The sequence below is a fragment of the Echiichthys vipera genome, assembly GCF_963691815.1.
Source record: "Echiichthys vipera genome assembly, chromosome: 6".
NCBI lineage: Eukaryota > Metazoa > Chordata > Actinopteri > Perciformes > Trachinidae > Echiichthys > Echiichthys vipera.
Window position 1 is genome coordinate 32680355 of NC_139831.1, and position 23269 is coordinate 32703623.

The window sequence follows — 23269 nt, forward strand, 5'->3', positions numbered from 1 at the left end:
TTAATTGCATGTATAGGCCCTGTTTGTGCATGTGTGTATTTCGGGTCTGTGTGTGTAACATGTATAATAATAAGAGTGAAAAAAAATCCAATTTCCCCGTGTGGGATTAATAAAGTAATTCTTCTTCTTCTTCTTCTTCTTAAAAGTCTGGCCAATGTGCTCAATACTAGCACCAGTCAAAAACTTTTCCTCCAATTTACCTCTATAGCCTATACAGAATGTATAAGCACCAAACACCACACACTTTCAATGTTTTCCAAAGCCTTAGACCAGACTTTAAAGCCCCTGAACACCCACACAGATGTTTTCAGTTATTTTGACTGATTAGACCTCTGCTTTGGCTGAAGGTGGGTGGGGCTTTGATGAGAATTTGATGGGAATTTATGGGGTCATAAAGAATCATCCACTAAGAATGATAAAGGTGTACTTTGTCCCGCCTTAACAGGTGAAACAAAGCTAACAGGAGACTCAGGAAGATGTCAGTCAATCACAGTACAGTCCTGAGAAGAGGTCTAATCAACCAGGTTAACTGAACACACCTGTGTGGGGGTTCAGGGGCTTTAAATGACTTTACTGTACATCCCAGATCTTTGTGAACAAATGCCTGGCTTGAGATCTACAGACCTTTACAGTTTTTTACATATGCTGCGACACTGTTTTATACTTTAACGATTTCCCAAACTCTTAACACCGTTAGCAGAACATCGTCTGTGTAGGCTGTACAATTAACACACTTCTTGTTGCTTTGACACAAAATGCATACAGTTAACACACATTTGAAATCTTTTCACACAAGCTCAACCAAGACCAAAACAATAGAATTTTACTGCCACATTTACAAATGCTTTCACACTGTGTCAGAACAGATACCATCTCATCTCATCTCATTTTCAACCGCTTATAGGCTAAAGTCAAAATGATCAGCAGTTCATATTGTAGATATTGTCCACTCTGAGATTGGTCATTAATTTTTTGTATTGAATCATTAAAAAAAACCCAAAATGCATTAATTTACTAAACCCAACAAAAAAAAATGCTTCAAAAGAAGAGGAGCTGGTACAGGGGCCAGTTGGTAAGTCTTTAAAACACTCTTTTAATAAACTCTGGGTTCACTAACTACGTTGTTGATGCTTTGTTTTCTGTGGAGGAACTCTTCTCATGCTACTGCAGAGGTTTGCTGTTATTTTCAGCAGTATTAGTGGTTAAAAAAGACAATGTAATGCCTTCACCGTACAGCCCCGAGCTAATCATTGTTAGCCACGTCCGGCTGTTAGCGACTGTTAGCGACTCTCCCAGATTTCTACATTAATAGTTGTTACACAAAAAAACGTTGTCAATGGCTTATTTTATGAGTGTAAGTGCCGAAAAAGACCATGGGATGATTTTAAGCCGGAATTTCACATGAGGGTTAGACATTGATGGTTAATGTTAAGGGCTAGTAGGAAATTGGAAAACACGGTTCGCAATAGTTATTGGAGGTTTTCCCAAATCTAGGGTTGGCATCTAGGCACAACCTTCTTAAATGAAGCCACTGATCCTTTCGTGAGTTAACTTCATCCTCTCTGTTAGTGTGTTAGTTTTACTTCTTTCACACATAGTGACCTGGTCTGTGCATCAGCAGCTTTTTCTCTGGCAATATTGGCAATGTTACTGAGTTGGTGGTAGCTCTTCTTGATCCTGTGCAGCTCCCGCAGAGCATCCACCACTTCCCCCTGCACCCTCTGGAGTCGCTCCAGGCCCTAACACACACACACACACACACGCACGCACGCACGCACGCACACACACACACACACACACACACACACATTATACCTTTAGCCATCCTAATTGAGGGTATCATTGTGGTGTATTGCAATGCACAGTTCTCACTCTCTTTGCTCGTATGTCCTTTGCATTTCGAAGACTTCTGGAGACTTGTCCGATCAGTCGGCGGTATTCCTCTGCAGCAGCTAGTCGTGATCCAGCAGACTGAGCTGTAGCATCTACCACTGACCGCCATACACCAAACACACTCCTGAAACCCAGACACCAATACCAATGGGCTGACAACCACTGATTAAGTGTACTTTACACATGTCTCTAAACTGATCATAATCAACACTGAGGGTGCAGTCACACTTGGCATACATGTTGGTTTGGCATGGCACGATTGCACATGTACGAGCATGAGCATAGAAGGACCATACACAGGTATGTGTATTAGCAAGAAGCAATCGGGCCTTTACCTGGATCCTTTGAAGTAGGGGAGGAGGGAGGGGGGACAATTGCGCTTAAGCGTGGTTGTGAAGACACAACCCTGTACTATGTTCTTAGTATATTAGAATGTAAATAGCCACAATGCACATTTGGATATATACCTGCTGTATGCATACTTCAATTTCTACACTGAACAATGTACTGTATTTGCTAAATTTGTCAATGAAGAGGCCTTTGCTGCAACCTCATTACTAACAAACGAATAAGACATATCTAAAAATAAGAATTATTAGTTTCATCTAAAATAACTAATGTTTGTTCTCTATGTGAGTACCATAGCCTAGTTATTGCACAGCATCTCCAATGTAGTCCATGGACCAAGAGGTCTTGTGCCATCTACATGGCTAATGTTTTCTAACTAGCTGCACAAGCTAACTTGGAGCTTTAGTTATGTTCCTGCTACAGGCCTTACTCCATAATATTTCTTATGTTATCATGAGAAACATAAAAGAAACATATGGGATATAAATAAACAACATCTATTACAAACATCAACCACTGTTCTTAGCAAACTGCTTATAATGATACTAACTATACTTAACGCAACTCTGTACTGACTGGAAATTACGTCAGAAGAGCTAATCAGATACACCAGTCTTTGGAACATAAAGTCACCCTCAGATAACAGCTGATGAGAATACAGTGTGTATGTGTGTGTGTGTGTGTGTTTGTTTGTGTGTGTGTGTGGTTACCCAGAAGTAGTAGCCTCTGTATTTCCTCTTTGCCAGTCTCTTTTCTGGTACTGCACAGCTAACCTCTGAAGAGCCTGAAAATGCAGAGTTTACTATTGGATCACTACCCAAAGAAAACAGACAGTCAAATGGTTAAATGTAGTTTATTGAAGAAGCAATGGCGGTGATGTAACTGACAACCAGGGGGTTCAATTCTTCTCTTTTATTGTCAACACACAGTTTAATAACTAGTGCGACAACATATACATTGGGCTTTCTCATCATTAATTAAGCTCATGATGATGTGATGCATTATTGTTTATTAAATCCTACATCTCATGAGAATGTTTGGTTCGGAGCTCTTTGTCTCTAAACTTTCATTAAGCTGCTTGCATTGTGTGTTCAGTTTTTTAATTGAATTATTTGTAACTTCTTTGACTTGCTCTTGTCATTGTGGCAGTGGGGTGTGGTTAAGGCGTCGGCTGCTGAGAGGGAGGAGTGACTCAGCCAGTGATCAGACAGCTCGACAGAATCATATATAAGCAGGTTTGTAACCTGTTTTTTGTCTCTTGGCAGTAGACTGGGTCCAGGGCTGGACAGGCAGAAGAGGCAAGAATTTCTTTGAAAACTCAGCCGTCAGAGCTGTTCTTTTGTGATTGATTTTGTGTGACTTTAATTTAATATGTGGCTGTCTGTGCTTTATAAAAGGACAGTTGTTGTGGAAAAGCAACCTCTCTTCCATCCTTTTGTCACCAGCTCACAGTCATGATTACATTGGCCTTGTTATTACCTTCAACTGTATATCAGCTGTGCTAAGCATACTTTAGTGCTACTTAGCATTTAGCTCAAAGCACAACTATGTTGAAGTACAGCCTCACAGAATCTTTAGCATGGCTGAAGACTTGTTAAAAGTACCTGACAATTATATTCCTCTTTAGTATCATGGCTCTAACACCTTGTACAACTTGTGGGTATATGCTTGCAATAAACAACAAAAATTAAATCTAAAAATTATTGTTGGAGAATTGGTCAATGTAAAGGATTTAAAGTGTAAGTGTGTTTCCATATGACATTTGTGTATGACTTCAATGGAATAGACATAATGATGAGACAATAATCAGGAGAATAATCAGTGCCTCTAAGTGTCCATTCATTGTGAATACAAGCTGAAAGAACACGTTGCGCATACACTCTTTGACCCTTCTACAACATTAATGTCAATACAGAATTCTTCTGTGCCTCTTTGTGCAAATGTATCAGGAATTATTTTTGTTACATGAAAATGGAGATTCCATACTGGAAATGTGCACTGTTGGATTTGATTGTTCGGAGCTCGTTGTAACTGATGTAAATAAACATGTCATCATGGCAGCCGCAGAGATCTCAGAGCTGAACATCACAACACACACAAAAGTGAATTTTCAAAGCAAAAAAAAAGTTATAGTGAGTAGGCCTACTCCAGCCTTAACCAACCTACATCAACAAAATACACAGAAAAGTGTAAGCTAACAATCTTTTATAACAGGCTGGTACAAAAGAAAAGATCAGCCATATATAGAGCGGTGCTAGCAGTCAGAAACTGAAAGCTGCCTTTCATTATTCTGTCATAGAGCCAGAGAGTAAACTGAAGACCTGTAAGAACAGGTTTTACACTGCTGTAATTGATGCTTTTTGAATCCCTGTAAACCACAGCCTTTTGTTGTTTCATTGTACAGCAGGTAATGCAATGCTAGCCCACTACCTAGACCCCAAAAGATGGCAGTATCGTGCCATTGAAGACTCATATTTAAGGGTTAGGGTTATGTCACGTCACTGTAGTTGGGAATGCATTCGTAAGCATTGGCAAACACACACACACACACACACACACACACACACACTCACACACACACTCTATGAGGTTCCATCGGTATCTTTTAGTGATAATGCGCGCACAGCAGCTGAAGTACGTTCCCGTTTGATTATTTGGAGAATTTGTTACACGTGTGTGCTTGTGTGCGTTGTTATGTGTGCGCAGACATCGTGTGAAGCTGCGCAGCCAATCAGCGTTGAGATTGCGGTAAGCGTAATCTTGTGTTCCTATGGATATAATATAATGGATATAACTATGAACTGTTGATGGCAGCGACGGGTCTTTAGGCGTTTTTTTCTGACAGAAATCCAGAAAAATCCATCACACAAGCTCCATCGCTTTTGGCACACACACACACACACACACACACACACACACACACACACACACACACACACATACACGTGTCAGATGTTCACACACACACACACACACACACACACACACACACACACACACACACACACGTAAGTGACACATTCTCCACCATGGTGCAAACAGAACATAGGAAACTTTCCTGAGAAAGTGAGCACTCGGTTGATAGAGTGAGAGATTTCATTTCAAACATGGAACAGCAAGAACAATTATCACAGCTACAGCCATGCCACAGTAGTTCCCTTGTGTTTCCTACTCCCTGTGCTCCCCTGTTGGTCTCTCTGTATGCACATGCAACCCTGTATGTTAAAACGCAAATGTCTGAATCAGGTAGAAATGACATCAAATAGACTTCACCCTCTAAGCTCTTAAGTACAAAGTCTGTTTGATGTCACATTGAACCCTTGGGTAGGCAGCTGAGAGTTAGAGTTGGTTGTCCTCCATTCGGAAGATTGAAGGTTTCCCCGATCCCTGGTTCCTGGGCAAGACATTCAACCTCAAACATTGTGTGAATGTGGTTTCAGATAACCTCTGCCATCAGTGTGTGAATGTCTGAGTGAATGTGTGAATGTGAACAGCTGATGAGAAGTGAAAGTAGTGTAAAAGCACCTTGAGTGGTCAGAAAACTAGAAAGGCACTATAGAAGTACACGTCCATTTATTATTTACCATGTGTGAATAGAGCAGGTTATGTGCGGAGATTAAGTGGGCCTGTTGACATTTCTATTATTCAGATAGCATGAAACCGAAAGAACATCTGAGGGTTAAGATGTCAACAAAATGGCTAATGACGAGATTCGGTAAGGACAGAACAGACACATTCATGGAACAGCCAGAGACTCAGTTGTTTATGACCAAAATATAAACTGACCACGTGACTGTCATGTCCTGCCACCTGCACACTCTGACCAGGCTTGTGTGTCCCTGCCCTCTACCTGTGTGGGACACACCAAGCCAGTGGTCAGCTACTGGTTGAAGTCAGCCGGGCCAAGCCCACAGTGAGCTCTAGTTCTTGCAGTGTGTCCTGTGTGGTTGACACTAGCTGTCCCTTGCTGGCTGTTTTCAGAGCTGTAGCATAGACTGTATAAAAAATGGACTTAGCATCCGTTCTCCCAACTTGACCCAATCATAACTGCTGACGGGAGTCGCCATCTTGTCAGACTTTGACTCCTCCTCATTTCCTCTTGCCAAAAAAGGGCATGTTTGTGACGTTTTGGGGAGGGAGATACATCCATCTGGCTGACGTTTACCTCCGAAGAGAAGTGAGGGCCAGTGGCTAGCTGTCACTCAAGACACGCCCCTAATTATTCATAAGCTTTAACCTCCAATAAAATAAATACTAGCCTGGTACAAAAAATTCACCCCCTCAGTGTTGTCATGGAGATATGACCTAAACATACAGACTAGAATGATTTTTTGTCCCAGGTCTTAAACAGGTTTAATGATGCTGTAAAAAAGGGTCAATGAGAAACTGCTCTGTTATGAAACCTCTCAGAGAACTGCAGATTTTGATTTTGGCACTTCCTGATTGGATCAACAGGAAGTCGCTGTGGTGGGGGCTTAAGCCAAAGGTGCCGTCGGAGCTGTCATGAGAGAAATCACTCTGATTGGTAGTTCTATCGTTGCATGAGAGGCGAAACGGAAGCTAGGAAAGTAAACAAAAGTCTCGAAGTCTTGAAACTTGACTTGATGTGTCCCTGCCTGGAGAGAAACTCCAGACCATGTGTGCACCTGATCTGATTCTGACATTGTCCAGAGTTCAAATAACATAGAAGTGAATTCATCCACCATTGCCCCTCTCCCTCAGTTAGCCATCTTTTTTTTCTATCAACTCCCACTTCACACCCTTGTGCCCTACAATAAACTGTCTTAACTTCACCTTGATCTGTCAGTGTTCACGCTTGGTTCCACTGAACAACAGCAAAAATAGACATAAACCCTAGTTAAAAAGGAATAACCCTGTGTTGAAACACACACTTTGCAACACACAGACACACAACAGGCAACACAACAACAACAACAACCCCAACAAAGACACAGCACTCAGGTACAGCTATGGGACCTCAAATCAATAAATCATGAGCATTTCCAGTAAGCAAAAAACAACAAAAGTTCCAGTAAAAGGACTAATAGTGGACTAGAATAGCTTATACTCACCTGACCATACTCTTTCTCTATGGCTGCTCGTTGCTTTGTGAAGGTCCTTGGGGAACACACAACATCAACAGACATGTCATTTTACATGCTTTCACTCTCAGTTTCTGTATTGATCTCTCATCCTAACGCCCTTTGTCTCATGAATCCATTAGGAGGATTCCATGCAGATACATGGTGAGTATTGTACCTGATCTCCTCCAGCAGCTCAGTGTCCTGATGTTGTTTGTTCTGCAATCTGCTGAGCTGCTCTGAGAACACCAGTTTTACCTGCTGACTCTCCTTTACCTGCACACACACATGGATTACTATTTTATTGGCAATAACTGAAACATATTTACTGCATTACTTAGTTGATAACTTTAGTTAGTAGCCAAATCCTTTTTTTTAGATTGAGATTTATTATACAAATAAATTATATGAATAACTATATGTTGTAACATGATGAACATATTGGTGCATCAAAATTGTAATCCAATAATATCTATGAATATGTCTGAAGTGTGCCATTTTGCATAATCAATCCTTGACTTTTGGTGCTTAAAGTTGTATTCCATAAGATTGTGATCCCTTGTTTCCAGCGGCCTCTTTGGCAGTAAGAAGTAACTGCAGGTGAGTCTGTTCTTTCAGAGCCTCCATCTTTTCACGTTCACGGTTACTGTGTGTGTTGACAATTGTATTCTCTTTTTTTTTTTGCTCTTTTGTAAACTTGATTGAAACACATTCACCGCTCTACTTCTGGTCCGTTCCCCTATATGTTCCCCTCTTAAATCCACACACACATACATGTTCCTATTACACTTTTGCTCTTACTACAAGCCTGACTCAGAAGGAAGTTCACAATTTCCCGATTGCAAGTGAACACAGCATAACTGTTGGTGATGATCTAGGCCAACAGACCAACCTCTGTCAGCAGAGTCATCATCAACATGGAGGATTATTTCCATCTAGAGAGTGAATGTCTCCACAGACACACAGATGTGAATACTCAGCAAAAAGACAACAAGTGTTTTCATTAGTGGGTCATGTGATCAATCACCATTTTTTGAACTCACTCTGTGATAGACAGGAACTTAACAGACAATTAATTAGATTGAACTCTTAGGGGTTACAACTTTAAAGGATAATTTGATGATGATACTTTTATACTTACACTTGAGTAAGATTTTCAAGATATACACTCTAACTTTAAGCTAGGCCTTGCTACATTCTCTTAACTACGTTTCTGCTTTCTGATTCACACATGTTAATAATACTGTACATGTTATCTTCTCGGGTTAGGGTAAGGGGATAGGGTTATATTCTAAAAGTGCACATAAACCTTTAGAATGCTAATGTCAACATGAAAACAGTTTTGCCTTAATGTCACATATTATGAGCAAGTCAAGGCTTTCAGTCATTAGTAACTGTTAGCCTTATAGCATATTACTGAAGTAGAGCTGAGGGCCTGGTCACACCACAGAGTAGGAGAGTGTACTTCCTTTGTATGGAGCACATTATAGGAAGGACCAAAAGTTACCTAACTTCCTAGCTACATTACCAAAAACCTTTGAGTACTAGCTAGCAGTAGAGATAGCATGAGCTATTTGATCAAGCATCGACCCCAACCACTTTCATGTCATGACTGACCACACCACCACACTTTTTTATGAGCAGGTGTTTCAGAGACCATTAGATCCGAGAAAAGATTCCTCCATTTTAGGTTCTTCAAAGGTCCACTGTCAAACTGTACGTAGACTTGATTTAATCTGATGTAACTAATAACATCACGTCATTATTCCCCTGTTCCAATTCCCATCATGTCAGTGTGCCAGCATGTCAAATATCAGAGACTGGTTGGAATGTAGCCTTCATTAAAGTAATAGATTACACCCCTGCACTGATTTGTTACACATTCCTGCAACAACATGGGAAAATGTCTGCCATGGCAACACTTGATGGTAGAAGACAAACCCTCCCACACCACAGATTGACTTTAGCAGACAGCAAATTAATGTTCTAACAAATCCAGTCACGTCTTCAGTAATAAAAAGTTTTTTCCTGTTTCCTAATTCTAAATACTGAAGTTCTTTTTCATTCAACTAGTTTTGATATTCAAAATGAGTCAAAATTCTGCATTCTTGGAGAGGTAATATCAATTATTATGTCACCAAAAAAGCACTGACAACTAGCAGACCTGACTGGAGTTGGTCTCCAGTAACACAACCAAGTGGAATACCAACTGTGAATTGCTTACTCTCCATTAAAGCTATTCACTTTGCAGTAGAATGACAAATGTTTCCAATCATAAATTGTAAATTAGTTATTGGTTGCAGAATAAACAGAGAAAACATTTGCTTTTAAGTGAGTAATATTAAGCCCAACTCGGACTGGAGTGCAAGATGTTAGTAAGGTCTCCAACAATATACGCACTAAATGAGCTTGGGCAGTACATATTTTATTTTATTTATAACATTTAACAAAAACCTTGAAGAATCATTCACACTGAGCTAAAATACAGGAAATGCATCCACTATCTAAAAAAGAACATTTGTATATACAGTTATATAGTAAATAAAACATCATATACTATAGCTCAGACACATTTGGAAACATGAAGTGGAGTAGAGAAAGTGTGTGTCTGCAGTAAGCACTGCTTCCACATTATAAGACTACAGTGCCTTACCTTTCTGGGTGGTGGCTGCATGGTTGGATGCTGATCGTGTCCGTTATTCTCTCTGTTACCATGTGCTATTGTGTTAACCTCTGTTTCTGCTACTTCCTCAATATTTGGGCATGCACAACTCTCTCTCTCTCTCTCTCTCTCTCTCTCTCTCTCTCTCTCTCTCTCTCTCTCTCTCTCTCTCTCACACACACATACACACACACTCTCCCTCTCTCTCTCACACACACACTCACTCTCTTCCTCTCTCTCGCACACACACTCACTCTCTTCCTCTCTCTCGCACACACACTCACTCTCTCCCTCTCTCACTCTCTCTCACACACAAACACACACACACACACTCTCTCTCTCTCTCTCACTCTCACACACTCACACACACACACACACACTCACTCACTCACTCTCTCTCTCTGTCTGTCTGTTTTTTTTAAAAAATATTTTATTGGGCATTAACTTGAAAAATGGTTGAAAAATGCCAAATAAAGTTAAGCTAAAAATCTCTCCCTCTATTTCTTTCTCTCTCTCTCTCTCTCTCTCTCTCTCTCTCTCTCTCTCTCTCTCTCTCTCTGTCTTCCTGTCTCTCTGTGGTGCTGTGTTGGAAAATGCCTGGAGAGGGCAGCAGACTGCAAAGATAAGTGACAAAGTAAGGTAAAGTAAATCTGTCATCAGATTTTGAAAACTAATGTATCTAAATGTTTTGACTGTGAATTTAACTCTTTGTTTTTCAATGTCCATGAGTTAATTTTTTAAATGTTCATAACTAACATACAATTTCAATATAACAAATTCAGATGCAAAATACAATATATGTATACAATTCAATGTTATGAATTCAAATTAAAACAATTCAACAGGCCATATTCAGCTGCAAAATTCGGTGTAAAAATTCAATATAATGTTCGTTTTTTTAGGTCTGTCCTAAAACAATATTCACATGCCCATATGCACATTGAAAGAGGGCTAGTTCTTGTTGTCATCATGGCCACAAAGACAACCTTAAAGTTATTTCAGTTTAAGTGATTGGGAACAACCGTTCAGATTAAATTAGTTTGAAGCTAACTCGGGCTTTAGCTGTGGGACTTGGACAAATCAAGTATGTTTCTCACAGTTTAACATTTTGAATAGTTTATTGTTCAAATTAATTTTCAGTCATTCATGATTTATATGTTATCACTTGCTTGAATGGCCATAATCAGTAGTGATGTCCAAACAAAGCTTCATGAGTCCACTAGATGGAGCTCTTGTTTTAAAATAAATGGCTCAATAAATGGTGATTCAGTGTGTTTTCAACCCTTTGTTGAACTGAGACCTCCATCCAGTGGACTCAGGAAATAAAGAAAATGCTTCATGAAGCTTCATTTGGACAGCACTTGTTATAAGCCTCATAGATACGGGTTAGAAGAAGCTTACTACACCTACCAGTAGGTTAAGAAGGCTGCTATTATCTATTCACATTCTAACAGTTGCCGTCAACCTTGTCAGGACCCCTTGGAGTCACTTTTTAAGGTAACTCTCTGAGAGTCCCAGTGTGTATTCAAACAAAACAAAAGTTACTTGGTTAAGTTTAGGCAACACAACTACATGGTTAGGTTTAGATGGTAATGGCCTACTGATTCAAATAGGAGGTAGAGTAGTGCAATTTTGCCTCATATTTATGGTAGTGATAAGTGCCCATGAGATAGAGTCTAAAAATGGCTGAATCAGCTGTTAAATGATCAAATTCTGACTTTATTGTAAAATTGAAAACACATCATCACACTGACATATGTACCATGATCATTATTTTTCATCATAAAAATGTGTACAGCCAGTATTTAGAGCTGTCTTCTTGTGTTCGGATCACTCAGACCCAGTTACCATGTAGCAGCATCATCTGATCTGAGTGATCTGATCCCAAGTGAAGAGCTCTAACTACAGGTGAAAACACTCTCAAGATGCATTGAGATCAGATGTCGGAAGCCACATTGGGAGGTGGTTCAGGCTGCATGTGTCCACATTCAGATAGTAGTGAGAACAGGTATGAGACTGTCCACATTAGGGACTGCCTACTCGACTGAGCCCTCTGCATATATGGAAGTATGTCCTTATTCAATGGCTATGTCCACAACATCTGAGCCTGTAGCTCTGGGTATTTTTAAACATTATTATTTTGAAAGTATTTCTCATGTCACAGAAACTCCTGAAAGTGTAACGTGTATTCCGGATGTTATAACCAGACTGTTGGCGATGTGTCTGTCTGCTCCTTATTCAGTTGCAGGCCGCCCCAGGGCCCTCTGGTGGATGATCACCTTATTTTAATGTTGATAAAATGGACCTGCAATCATGAATATGAATGAATATGTAGCTATATCACTGGATCTCCTCATCTGATGACTAGGTGGTGTTGGTGGACCATGTCAGGTCATCTGTGATGTGCACTCCCAGGAACTTGGTGCCTTTGACGGACTCCACTGCACTGCCCCTGATGGTGGGGTGTGGGGCGTCTGTTTCTTCCTGAAGTCCACAGTTAATTCTTTTGTGTTTTTTTTACATTGTGTTGAAGGTTACTGATGTCACACCAGTTGATGAGGTGTTGTACCTCCTCTCTGTAGGCGCCATCGTGGCTGATGAGACCCACCACTGTTGTGTCATCATCAAGTTTCCAGGTGACACAACAGTGGTGGGTCGTTGATACCAAATGGAAACAGGGTCATGGTTAATGTTGTGAATTCAAATAAAACTAAGTGGTGATGTTTGGGCGGGTGGCATGGTGGTGTGGTGGTTAGCACTGTCGCCTCACAGCAAAGGAGTTACAGGTTTGAATCCCGGCTGGGGCCCTTCTGTCTGGAGTTTGCATGTTCTTCCCGTGTCTACGTGGGATTTCTCCGGGTTCTTCTGGTTCATCCTCCCACAGTCCAAGATTCATTGATGACTCTAAATTGCCCGTAGGTGTGAATGTGAGTGTGAATGGTTGTCTGTCGACCGGATGATGCAGATGTTTAGGCAACAAAACCAATTGGTAAGGGTTAGGAAAACATTTTGGGGCATTTGTAGTGTAACTACAGGGACACATGGGACATGAACAGCAATGTCGTTGGTGAAAGTCTGGTGTTTGTTTGACTCATTCATCGACCCAACCTAACTGCTTACGCAGAGTTTGGTTGCCTGCGGACAGGTTTAGAGTTCACGCCCGGACTGTGACAAAACAGCAGTATGTGACGCCCTGGGGATGATTACTGGCTGAATATTTTAACACATGAACTCAAGTTAGGGTGCGAAGTGACAATACCAACAAACCAACATAGATCCATGACAGTACCAAATTTATTTCTGGCAGAAAGAAACAGAAGGTTACATAAGACATCGGGGTAGAATGTGATAACATGGATCTGTGTATTGTTTGCATTATTTATTAAAATAAGTTCAGCTGCTGTTTCCCCACATCCATATGGAAACGAATAATAATACAAAGCTACATCAGTTGACATGTATCCTTAACTGTGATAAATTAATAATAAATAGAATAAATACTTGGTCTAAAACAATACATTTGCAAACATACATCAAATTTCATTTTTAGCATCAATATTATCATGTAAATATGAATCATGCAGCATATTAAGAAAAAATGTTTGATTTAGCTTTTACTTTCGGGTTTCAACAACCACTGATCGATATATTGGGTTATTTATAATACAGTAAATCTGCCAGTGAATAATGATTGATCAAATGTATGATGCATATTCATGAAATGAATTCATTGTGATCACTGTTATTCATTGAGAACCCATTTCTGCATATTTCATTTATTAATATGATTTGACTCAATATCTGATTCTGATTTGTCTTCCTTTTGAAACATTTCAAAAATATCATCAGTCAGCAGGGCCTGAAGGGTCACCAGCATATGCTGGTTTTGATTATTTAGGTTTTTTTCATATCTCATCAGTCTGAAAAACTGACTAAGGACTATCCCAGAAAATCATTTACATATAATCCATTTTTTTAAACTTGACTTCTTATGTTTGAAAACACCATTTCTGTGAGTCAAATAGCTGTCCAGTGAGAACCTCTGTGATGCTAAAGAAATCAAACAAATATGCTTTGTCATACAGTGATTCCACCGATGATTGCTGAGTCTGAATGGCTCAGCTGCAGGTCACACCGATCACTGAGTGGAGCTGAGCTGCTGTGCCAGCTCTCCCAGTGTTTCATGGAAGATAATTGGTGAAATCGTCACAGGCAGCAGACATTTCATCTTTATCTGAAGGGAGAAGCACATGATGTGACATTAATCTTCTATATAAAGAGGCACTAATCAATATTTTTAATATTGTATATATATATATTTAAACAATGAATTAAATGTGTATTGTGAAATGGATCACTTGCAGTGATGATGAGAACACAGACCAGTTTTGTTGTACAGTATTGTGCAGTCTTACCACTCTTGTCAATCAGTCAGTATGTCAATGATACGAACATATAATAATATTTTAAAGCCATGGTCTACGATTTGGAATATTGGTAACTATAATTATCATTGTTTATATGGCGATTACTGTCCTGTACTCCGATCATCACAATATCAATAGCAAAAAGAACCCAAAAAAATCCATCCAGTCTATCAGCTGTAGGCCTGCATAGAAATTGCCCGTACCCTCATTCCAATCTTCTCCTCTCCCCTCGTCTCCCCTGCTCCTCGTCCCCTCCCACTCCCCCTCCCTCTCTGTAAACTGTGAGCAGCTAGTGATTAGCTTAGCAGCTTAGCTACCGGAGCTTCTGTTACCATGGAGTTCTGTTTTCAAATCTGTCTCAGAGGCTCAACTGTTTTTCAGATATTGAGTCTGTGATAAACGGAGTGAGCTGCAGGTTGATACAAACAATATAACTGTAATGTATCTTTGTTATGATATTTACACACACCTACTACAATTTATTACAAACACAAATCATCAACCATGATCATTTACCTGACAAGGTGGTGCCATAATTTTCAGTGCCCCGATCAGCTTTGTGATGTGACTGGAAGCGCTGGGGAGCTGGGAGTGCAGGATCAGCAGGCCTTTAATGAAATAATCAGGAGAGCCACACTCCTGTCGAGAGAGCACACACAGCAACGTCAGTACACAGGAATGCACTGCGCGCATTGCTGATATCAGAGCACTTTGTTAGCTTGACATCGGCTGTTTGCTGCTGCTACTACATTGGATTCTGGCTAAAATGAGGGAAACTATGGGTCAGGATTCAATACACTGAAAGGGGAACAAGAAACAGGCAACAAAAGGTGACGGTAAGTTTAGACGACAAAAGGTGACATTAAATTTAGACAACAAAATGTGAAGGTTAAGTTTAGACATCAAAAGGTGAAGGTTAAGTTTAGACAACAAAAGAAGAAGGTTAAGTTTAGAATACAAAACGTGAAGGTTAAGTTTAGACAACAAAAGGAGAAGGTTAATTTTAGACAACAAAATGTGAAGGTTAAGTTTAGACAACAAAGGGGGAAGGTTAAGTTTAGACAACAAAAGGTGACGGTTAAGTTTAGACAACAAAAGGTGACAGTTAAGTTTAAACAACCAAAGGTGACAGTTAAGGTTAAACAACAAAAGGTGACAGTTAAGTTTAAACAACAAAAAGTGACAGTTAAGTTTAGACGACTAAAGGTGACAGTTAAGCTTAAACAACCAAAGGTGAAAGTTAAGTTTTAACAACAAAAGGTGACAGTTAAGTTTAAACAACCAAAGTTGACAGTTAAGTTTAAACAACAAAAGGTGATAGTTAAGTTTAAACAACAAAAAGTGACAGTTAAGTTTAGACGACTAAAGGTGACAGTTAAGTTTATACAACAAAAGGTGACAGTTAAGTTTAAACAACCAAAGGTGACAGTTAAGTTTAAACAACAAAAGGTGACAGTTAAGATTAAACAACAAAAAGTGACAGTTAAGTTTAGACGACTAAAGGTGACAGTTAAGTTTAGACAACAAAAGGTGACAGTTAAGTTTAAACAACCAAAGGTGACAGTTAAGTTTAGACGACTAAAGGTGACAGTTAAGTTTAAACAACCAAAGGTGACAGTTAAGTTTAAACAACAAAAGGTGACAGTTAAGATTAAACAACAAAAAGTGACAGTTAAGTTTAGACGACTAAAGGTGACAGTTAAGTTTAGACAACAAAAGGTGACAGTTAAGTTTAAACAACCAAAGGTGACAGTTAAGTTTAGACGACTAAAGGTGACAGTTAAGTTTAGACAACAAAAGGTGACAGTTAAGTTTAAACAACCAAAGGTGACAGATAAGTTTAGACAACAAAAGGTGACAGTTAAAATTAAACAACAAAAAGTGACAGTTAAGTTTAGACGACTAAAGGTGACAGTTAAGTTTATACAACAAAAGGTGACAGTTAAGTTTAAACAACCAAAGGTGACAGTTAAGTTTAGACGACTAAAGGTGACAGTTAAGTTTATACAACAAAAGGTGAAAGTTAAGTTTAAACAACCAAAGGTGACAGTTAAGTTTAAACAACAAAAGGTGACAGTTAAGTTTAAACAACCAAAGGTGACAGTTAGGTTTAAACAACAAAAGGTGACAGTTAAGTTTAAACAACCAAAGGTGACAGTTAGGTTTAAACAACAAAAGGTGATAGTTAAGTTAAGGGACCAGGCTGCTGATGCCGTGTGCAGCGTATAATCAGATCCTGGTTGCTAACAGAATGTTGTAAAAAGGCCAATGGATGCTTTTGTATTTAAAGGACAAGGTGTTGTGTAAACTGCTGCAGGCTGCGTCCAAATCCACCAGGACTGACATCTTGACGACTGCAACTTTAATTACATTAGAGAAAAAAAGTCTCTTTGAGTAGCACACACTTTAAATGTCCACCCCAAGGATCAGGATAAACAGTATAGACAAAAATGAATCTTCCATTCCACTGATAATCATTATCATCTCTTTTTCTCACACTCACACATACAAACACACACTACTTACCTCATCTGACACGTTAAAACACCTGCATGTTGTGTTCTGAGGAGATAATATGAAGAAAGATTATGTCAAAGTTCGTTACATCAACTACCATGTCAAATAACAATAGAACTTTTTAGAAAGCAACTTTTAAAATGCTTGAAATGGTCTCATCTTTATAGACAAATGAATATATATAATGGCAAATTGTGTATGTTCTATATATGGTGTGTCTTCATATTGAGGTGGATCAAGACAGATGAAAGAGAATCAAGAATGTTATACATGAACTGAAATGGTTTCAGATGAGATAACAGCAAGAGGAAGTGGTGAACATATGGTGCTGATGCTGTGTGTGTGTGTGTGTGTGTGTGTGTGTGTGTGTGTGCGCGCGCACTGCAGAATAGAGCAGTCTTATTCTCAGTTCTTTTCAGCTAACACTAGTACATATTAATACTAGTGTTATAAGATGATATTACATATTATTACTAGTGTTATAAGATGATATTACATATTATTACTAGTGTTATAAGATTATATTACATATAATAACTAGTGTTATAAGATTATGTTACATATAATTACTAGTGTTCTAAGATTGTATTACATAGCAGCAGATTTGAATAAGTATTTTCATCCAAGAGGCTGCCATTACTAATGTTAGCCATCTGCAGTGCAGACAGGGAGATCATTACTATCAATGTGTGACAGTCACATCTCATAGTTTCTTAAGATGGACAGCTTTGGCTCAAAGTGAGTGGAGAGTCTGAGGAGACTGAGCGTTATCGGATTCATGGCATGATTATTTGCAGTGGTATGTAACGAGTGCTAGTGCTCTCTATATGAGTGTAACCTCATTAAGTAAGCAATGCAATCAAAAAACATTAAAATTCATAAAGCGATGAAGCAAAGAAAAAGAGCAAGTCAGAGTTACAGTGAGCAAGAGAAGAGAACATCATGGTAGACTTACAGGATTCAGGACTGAGTTGCAGTTCTTGGAACAATTCTGTCAATAAATCACCCAAAGCATCAACATCAGCTCGTCACAAGATGAGTAAAGTGCCAAATGGAGTCCTAGCAGCAACAACCAATAGGCTGCTCATATCTCTTATCTACTTGACCCACAAAACATTATCCGTGCTGCTTATATACGTGTAACGTGCCTGAAAACAGTCTTCAGGGTTTTTCAGGGCTCTTTTACCATCCACATTGATGCCAAGCTAAACTAAGCTGATTACAGCTGAAAGACGAAATGAATGAATAAATGTGCATCTCTGTTTTTCAGTACAGAATTTGTTCATTGAGATAAAAAGAAAAATGGAATTATGAACAGGGATTGGAAAGATCAAAAGGCCTCGTTATTTCTAATAATGATAATAATAATAATAATAATAATAATAATAATAATGATATAATAGTGTGAATAATTGTGATACTTGTATTGCCCAAAACAATTTTACTGATTTTCATAGCAAACAGTATAAGCAAATCTTACCCCACATACTGTTGACAGGTAACAGGACTCAGGGTTGCATCAGATGAATAACTGTGGTGCTTTTATTCTTAAAAAATAAAACCACCCTGCCACTCTGAGACTTGCTGCACAGTGTACATAATACGGGCAGCTGAAAACAGTCAACCTTAATAGATGAGCTTAAGATCTTTATTATCTACAATATTGAAATAAAGTTCCACCATATTTAATGACTCAAAATGCTACAGTATTCCCTGGAATGCAACATAATATGGAACCTGTGAAACATAGACTATCTGATCAGGTTCACCTTACCTCTTCACTCAGAATCGTTCCCAAAATCCTCATTTCAGTGGTGAACTCGTGCATGTGTCTGCACATGTTTCCAGAGGAGGCCGGATCAAAGTAGAGGAAAAGAGGCAGTAGCAGTAGAGGCAGCATCCTTGTTGAGGTAGTTGAGGACCCAGTTATGGCCAGTTGATTACTACAGAAGTCCTAGCTTACAACGTAAATGTCTGTGACGTATATGTCTTGGCAGGTGTTTCTAGTCCAGAATAGTTTACTGTAAAGGTCCAGCTAGTGATTTATGTCTACACCAGTATTAGCTTTCTCAAAGTTTTGCTGCCTGTGGTACACGCCTGAACCTTTATCAGTGGATGGGCAACAGGTTTGCAGCTTTTAAAACATTAGGATGTGACATTTCTAAACTAATGGGGAATTTTTGTCCATGGTTTGGTTGATTTTCAAGATGCTCCCACACAGGACATCTTTACTCAACAGGACCCTGACATGGTGGCAAGAGTGATACAAAATGTGTGTGATGTTGCTCGCCACATATCAGTGAGATCTGACTGTTTATGACTGTCACGGTATTTCCTCAGCTCTGTGAAGTCCTGCTTGTAACAGCACAGAGGAAAGCAAGCACGAAACCTCCTCCAATGCAATTTAAAGGCAGTGGATATAAGTGAAGTCATGTTTCCATCCAAGCACAACATCCATAGCAGGGTCATGTTAGCCTCACCTGTGAGTGAGGAGTGCCTTAAGTGGCAATGCTGGGGTACACCACATGAGATCTTAATGCTAGGTAACTGATCAACTCCTATGTCACTTTTTTGGACCCTTATAGCTTTCCTGTGGGCCAAGTGAAATTAGGCCAACTTATTTAAAGGGTGGTTCATTCCTCGATAGTCATTTCAATTAAATACAAATAAATTCAATTCAATTCAATTTATCTCAAGAGACTATAGAGTAGGTCTAGACCACACTCTATGACTTATTCATGAGTTACAGAGACTACTCTACTACTATATCTACTGTACAATAGTAACAATAATAATATTAATATACAGTTTTTATCCAACAATCTTGCCCACAGTGGCAGTGGGAAAACCTTCCCTTTAACAGGCAGGAACGTCAAACAGACCCAGCTCTATGGAGGACGGACATCTGTCTAGATCGGTTTAGGGGGGGGGGGGGGTACAGAGAGAGGGACACACACAAACACAGGCATAAGGAGTTGCAGTAGTCCAGCCTAGAAGTAATAAATGCATAAAACTATTTTTTCTGCATCTTTCTGAGACACAATTGTTCTAATTTTCTTGCAATATTACGCAGGTGAAAATATGCAGTCCTTGTCATTAGTTTTATGTGAGAGTCGAAGGACATATCCTGATCAACAATAACACCCAGATTCCTTACTGTGGTGCTGGAGGACAACACAATATCATCCAGAGTAACAATCCCTTAGCTATTGAGTTTCGGAGGCCTTTGGGGCCAAGTACAATAACTTCAGTTTTTTCTGAGTTTAACATCAGAAAATTGCAGGTCATCCAGCTTTTTATTTCCTTAATGTACATTTGAATGTTTATCTAGCTGATTGGTTTCTTCTGGGTTGATGTACAAATATTATTGTGTATCATCAGCATAACAATGAAAATTTATGGAGTGCTTCCTTATAATATTTCCTAAGGGAAGCATATACTATATAAGGTAAATAGAATTGGTCCAAGGATAGAACCCTGTGGACCTCTGTTACTGACTTTAGTGTTCATGGAGGATTTGTCATTAACATGTACAAACTGAGATCTAGCTGATAAATAAGAATTAAACCAGCTTGATGTGGCTCCTTTAATATATAATTAGGTTATACATAAGTCAACATAAGTCATTCTGACTTGATGCAGTTCTACTTGAAGAGATACTTTACCCATTTGAATCCATGTCCAGTATCTTCCAGTGTCATGACAACGGGGGCATTGTGTTCAGATGAACGGCCCTGCAGAACAGAACATGGGCAATTTCCCCGCGGAGCGTCACAATTGATCATTCAGCGGATTACAGTAAATCGGTCAATCATCAAAATGTTAATTGTATTGATATGATTCAATTAAAGTGGCAATGTTTATTTTAGAGATCTACAATTGTTCTTACATTGCAGATTTCATATTCAGTACTGACTAGTCAAAATTCAAAGGCTTAGAATTGTAACTAGTAAGCTACATTTTCTTTAAGAACTAGACAGAACTGAAATCTAGATATCAAAAAATATATTTCCACCAACTATTTCCTTCAACTGTAGATCTGTAATAGTTATTGTCACCAGTGAAAAAGGAATAACTGATCTCTATAGTTAAACTGAAGATATCTGTACATCAGTCATGTCATGACATGTGAAAATATATTTGTGTCAAAATAATTTTACAGATATCATAAATAAATGAACATTTTAACATTTCATGACTGGTGAGAACTAATTCTATACTCCTCAGCCTGACTGATTAAACGTTAATGGTTTGATGAGGCCCCTTTTTACAAGATTCAGAACATTTCAGTCGGTAAAACTTTACATTTGGTAATTGCCCATTTTACCCACGGACGTTTCCAGGGGGTAGCCTTTAAATCTGATGGGCCTTTGAAAGGCAGGGGGCATAGAGAAAGATGTTGGTATCATATGAAACTAGATTTTGTTCCTCAAGGTCTTGGTGTCTTTATGTGGTATTTTGGAATTTTTGACCATTCTTTATTTTTTTTAATTCTCATGTGGTAAAAATGTCTACATTTTGCACTCGAAACAAAGACAAAAATAGGTATATCGTGGGCCTCTAAGGGTAAACTAGATATGAGTAGTGGAAACAGAAATGGTAAATGCTACCCCTTCCTAAGTCGGTACCTCACTTTGGCACACCAGTCAAAAATGTCTGGATATGACAATGAGCCCCTAAGCAGAGACATGTTTCAGGTCCCCCTACAAAAGAGCAAGACCCCCATACTGAAGACACAAACGTGTCTTTACAGTGTAGTTTGTACACGTTTCTTATTTTGTAGTGGCAGAGGCCGCCACTCTCACGCTGGATTCAAATTACATCTCACATGCACAATTTACAGGAAACAATGCATACATACAATACAGAGCAAAGTTATAATTATGTTAAATGGTATTATGTTATAAGTTGTCTCCTGCTGCTGCTTTATATTAACACTGTTCAACTGGCCAAACATTTGTATTTGCTGATGGGGTTAGTGTGGACTGTGTTGTCAAAATAATGGGCATTTGGGGCATTAGAGGCGGTAATGGAGCACAAAAGGGCAACCACAGTGAGCTGTTAGATAAGCTCAGCAAGTTTACCAACGCTGACCTGGGGAACAGTAAAATACTGAATGAAATTAATAAATGTGATACTTTGATTTACGCTTTAACCTTTAAGAAGAGTGGAAGTACAAAAAGCGATTTCCCCCTCAAGTTGTGCCAGGTGCTATGTGAAAGTAATAACAGGACAAAACTCCCAAAGGTCACTTTCTTTTCTGTCATTTCTCAAGTTGATAATTGTATTGACCAAAAACAGCAAATCTTACTTATTTCCACATCAAACAGTATAAACAAATCTTTCCCCACATACTGTTGACAGGTAACAGGATGAATAACTGTGGTGCTTTTTCTTAGAAAAAAAACACCCTGGTGGCTCAGTGGTGAGAGCGGGCGCCCAATAATGAGGCTGGAAGTCCTCGACACACCTGCAGCCTTTTAATGCATGCCCCGCCTCACTCATATTATTCATTATTATATATTATTCATTCTTCAAGCTGTCTTATCCAATAAAGGCATGAAAAGGCCCCAAAAAATTATCTCTAAAAAAAGAAAATAAAACCACTCTGACACTTGTTCTACACAAGTTACTCTCCCACCCAAGACCTTACTATCACCCTTGATAACTATGGTAGCCCCAACCCAGACTCCAAGGAACCTGGGTGTGACACTTGGCAAACAACTCTCCCTTACCACCAACATTTCTGCAACAACCTGATTGTGAGAAGGCCGGGGGGCGGGGGTGGGGTTATGCCTTAATGACACAATGCCTCTTTCAGCAGCTCTAATTCTTATGGTGATATACCTGTAGGTAACGTTAAGTCTGTGTCAACAGAGCTGCTTAGATATACCTGAAATAATTCACATTATTGAAACCATCACTCACCAATTCAGGCAACTAATGTTAGCTACTCCCCTTTCCAAATCGGCGTGGCCTCTTCTATTCAGGTTCTTTGGTCCGCACGAGCAAACTGCTTGTACACTTCACAAACCAATGAGATTTAAGATTCAAGATTCAAAATTCAAGAAGCTTTATTTATCCCGAGGGAAATGATTGTGCAACAGTTTCAATACAAAGATGGGACAGGATCAGAGTAACAATAAGCTAACATAAACCAAACAAAATAAAGCTAACATAAAATAAATCAAACAATAACTAATGCAACAGACATTGTGGTTAAACGGTTTATACAATATACAACAATACGCACTGTGCAGTTTAGCAGCATATTGAAATAAAATAAGTAGAAACAGTGTTAAAAGTGTAGCAGCATTTCTTACTGAACTAAGTTACAGTAC

General features: G+C 39.1%; 1 protein-coding gene across 2 annotated transcripts in view; it reads right to left on the reverse strand.

Annotated features, from left to right (window-relative positions):
• Window positions 1–10072, reverse strand: part of LOC310947864 (F-BAR and double SH3 domains protein 1-like) — a 32466-nt gene extending 22394 nt beyond the window's left edge. For both annotated transcript variants that reach the window (XM_083914837.1, XM_083914836.1), the window contains exons 1-6: window positions 9976–10072; window positions 7501–7598; window positions 7314–7359; window positions 2952–3025; window positions 1873–2017; window positions 1603–1739 (exon numbers count right to left, since the gene is read on the reverse strand). In XM_083914837.1, coding sequence (XP_083770963.1) covers window positions 1603–1739; window positions 1873–2017; window positions 2952–3025; window positions 7314–7359; window positions 7501–7598; window positions 9976–9996 — 521 coding nt within the window. In that variant the 5' untranslated portion in view covers window positions 9997–10072. The remainder of the gene's footprint in view (window positions 1–1602; window positions 1740–1872; window positions 2018–2951; window positions 3026–7313; window positions 7360–7500; window positions 7599–9975) is intronic.
• Between the last annotated feature and the right edge of the window lie 13197 nt (window positions 10073–23269).